The sequence below is a fragment of the Phalaenopsis equestris genome, unplaced genomic scaffold (assembly GCF_001263595.1).
Source record: "Phalaenopsis equestris unplaced genomic scaffold, ASM126359v1 Scaffold220336, whole genome shotgun sequence".
Classification (NCBI taxonomy): domain Eukaryota; kingdom Viridiplantae; phylum Streptophyta; class Magnoliopsida; order Asparagales; family Orchidaceae; genus Phalaenopsis; species Phalaenopsis equestris.
Window position 1 is genome coordinate 1,202 of NW_018238629.1, and position 2,584 is coordinate 3,785.

General features: G+C 37.3%; 1 protein-coding gene across 1 annotated transcript in view; it reads right to left on the bottom strand.

The window, feature by feature from the left end:
- The window catches only part of LOC110037495 (putative transporter arsB), a 3,334-nt gene extending 1,026 nt beyond the window's left edge, over positions 1-2,308 (bottom strand). Inside the window, exons 1-2 of the mRNA XM_020742151.1 lie at positions 2,075-2,308; positions 1,011-2,044 (exon numbers count right to left, since the gene is read on the bottom strand). Of these exons, the coding sequence (XP_020597810.1) occupies positions 1,011-2,006 (996 nt within the window). The 5' untranslated portion in view covers positions 2,007-2,044; positions 2,075-2,308. The remainder of the gene's footprint in view (positions 1-1,010; positions 2,045-2,074) is intronic.
- Positions 2,309-2,584: the final 276 nt, after the last annotated feature.

Genomic DNA, 2,584 nt, shown 5'->3' on the forward strand with positions numbered 1-2,584 from the left:
CATATATATATATATATACATATATATATATATATACATACATACATGGATAAGGTGGCATATGTGTGTGTGCCTGTGTGTGTGGGAAAATTGAAGCTTATCATGCATGCAACTCTTCTTCCTTTCTTTATTTTTTTCTGAGTGAGTCATCAAGAATATTATTATGGTTCATCCAGCTTAATTATAAGTATTACAAATTTAGGTTAGATATCTAAAGGATTGCTCTGATTGATTTTTCGTTTAAATGAAACTCAAATCAAATTAAACAAGCTAGTTAATAAGCCAAGCCCAGCTCTGATGGAACTATAATCAAGTTAAGGTTGTACTAGAATGAGCTAGACTAAGATTAGATTAAAATTTATAAGCAAATATATAGTGCATATTCCCATAAAAAGTTCTATTTTCCCATGAATTTGTCAGTCAAAGTTGTCAAAGGTTGCTCTTCCAATTACAAAAAAATAAAAAAACTTGTCAGATGCACCCATCAAAATATACCAAAGCTAATTGTTACCTGAAACTGAAGTTGTTGGGGATTTAGTTAGAAAACTTAATGTACTTAAAGATGCATCTCTTCCCCTAATTGGAGTCCATGACTTTTTCATATATTTTGATAGCTATGGGCTCTATAAATCTATTAATTTCACAGCAAGCATTCCTTTACTCATGCTTTATAATTTAAATTGTGTGAGGTTTTTGAGAAAATAAGTATAATTCACATTTTTTATTACATTAATTTATACTTTTTGACAATAGCATAGCAAAATTTCCAAGCCTCTTTCTCTAAGCTCCCTTCTTCCTCTCTTCCTTTTTTGGTTTTCATTGGCTTGGTCCATATTTGGAACTAAAATTTATGGTGATATATGTCAGAATTACTGTAGAATGAAGGAAAAAATACAAATTTCTGACAGGCTTATCTTTTTCTTTCATAAACCATTATAGAGAATTCCACTGCTGAATAACATGAACAAGTATAGTTTGATTTTAAAATAATATAAATTTTGCATAATTACCTTATCAAGACAAGGCCCAGCATCCCTAAAATCAATAACAATGAGAACAAGCGCAGCAGTAATTGCAGTCCAAGACATGTTTAGCCCTACCAACAGAGCAGCCAACATTCCAACAGTAACCAAATACACACACCCTTTCAAGCACAAAGCCTTCCTGCTAATGCTCTTCTTCTCCACCTCAGCCCCAATCATCAAGCTCGTCTCTCTCCCACCACTCATCTGAACGCTGTTCTTCTCCTCTTCATCTCCCCCAACCTCCACTTGTGAATTCTGATTCGAAAGGTGTGACATTCTTGCAGGAGAAAACTTATGAAACAGGACCTCACCATCCACCACAGTTTCTTCAACCACCTCCTCTTCGTCCTTCACAGGGGACAAGGATTTCCAATACATACACAATAGAATTATGGTGTTTATCACTATCCCAGCAACCATTGCAGGAAGGATTCCTACTAGGAATTTTCCAAATGAGATCTTACTCTGTACTGCAATAACTAGATTCTGAGGGTTACCAATGGGAGTTGTGGTGGAACCAATATTGGCACTTGAGGCAAGTGCAAGCAAAAATGGTTTTGGTGGGAGCTTGTTTTGCTTTGCGAGTTTAAGAACGAATTCTGTTAAAACAATGCAGGTGGTGTCATTTGTGAACAGAGCGCTTGAAAAAGCTGAAATGATGCAGATTCTGCAGAGCAGGTCTCTGCCACCCTTGGATTTCCATGAAAGAAGCTGACTCAAGTATTTGAACATGTGGGCTTTTTCAAGGTAGATGCTGACAACCATGGTGCCGAAGAGGAGGCTGAGGATGGGCATGTCGATGGATGAGTAGGCTTGTTCAGGAGTTATGACACGGAAGATGACCATGAGAAGGGCGCCAAGGAGGGAGCCTGCTGTTCTTCCGATGGGAAGGAAAGGGACTGCTGGGAAGACTGCAAGTATCCAGAATATGCCAAAGGAAATGGAACCTAGCACTACCTCAGCTGTAGCAGCAAGGGCCATTTCGTGCTGAAGAGTAACCCAAGTAAATTGCAGTTCAAGGTTGAGATAAATGACATAAAAAAAAAAAGTTTACAGTTTGAGATTATAGAAAGTAATCAGTGAGTTGGATGAAGATTGTTTGGAGATTGAAGGTACCCAGCTGTTGCAAGAATAGGGAAGTTATTATAATGGAAATGAGTACGTACTTGGATCTATCTGTGGGCAGATATATTATCTAAAGCATGATTTCTTGCCAAGGAGAGGCTAGCTTCACGGAAGAGTGGGGTGGTGTTTTAGAAGTACCATGTTTTGGTTGTTTATTGAGATTTACTGGCTTCCTTTATGCGCTTATATAGAATTTTGAGCTTTATTAATGGGGAGAGTTGAGTGCTGTTTATGGTATTTTTTTGCTGAATTTGGAAGATTTGATTGAAGCCTTAGTGATAATTTTTGCTGGTTGGGTACAGATGATGGATGAGATTTGAGCACGCCACTGTATAATTAACTGCTATATTTATTACCTGAATTTTATGGGTCCCATTTTATCTCATAAGAAAGTTATGACCACAAGGATTGTGGCTTCAAAATGAAACTTCGAG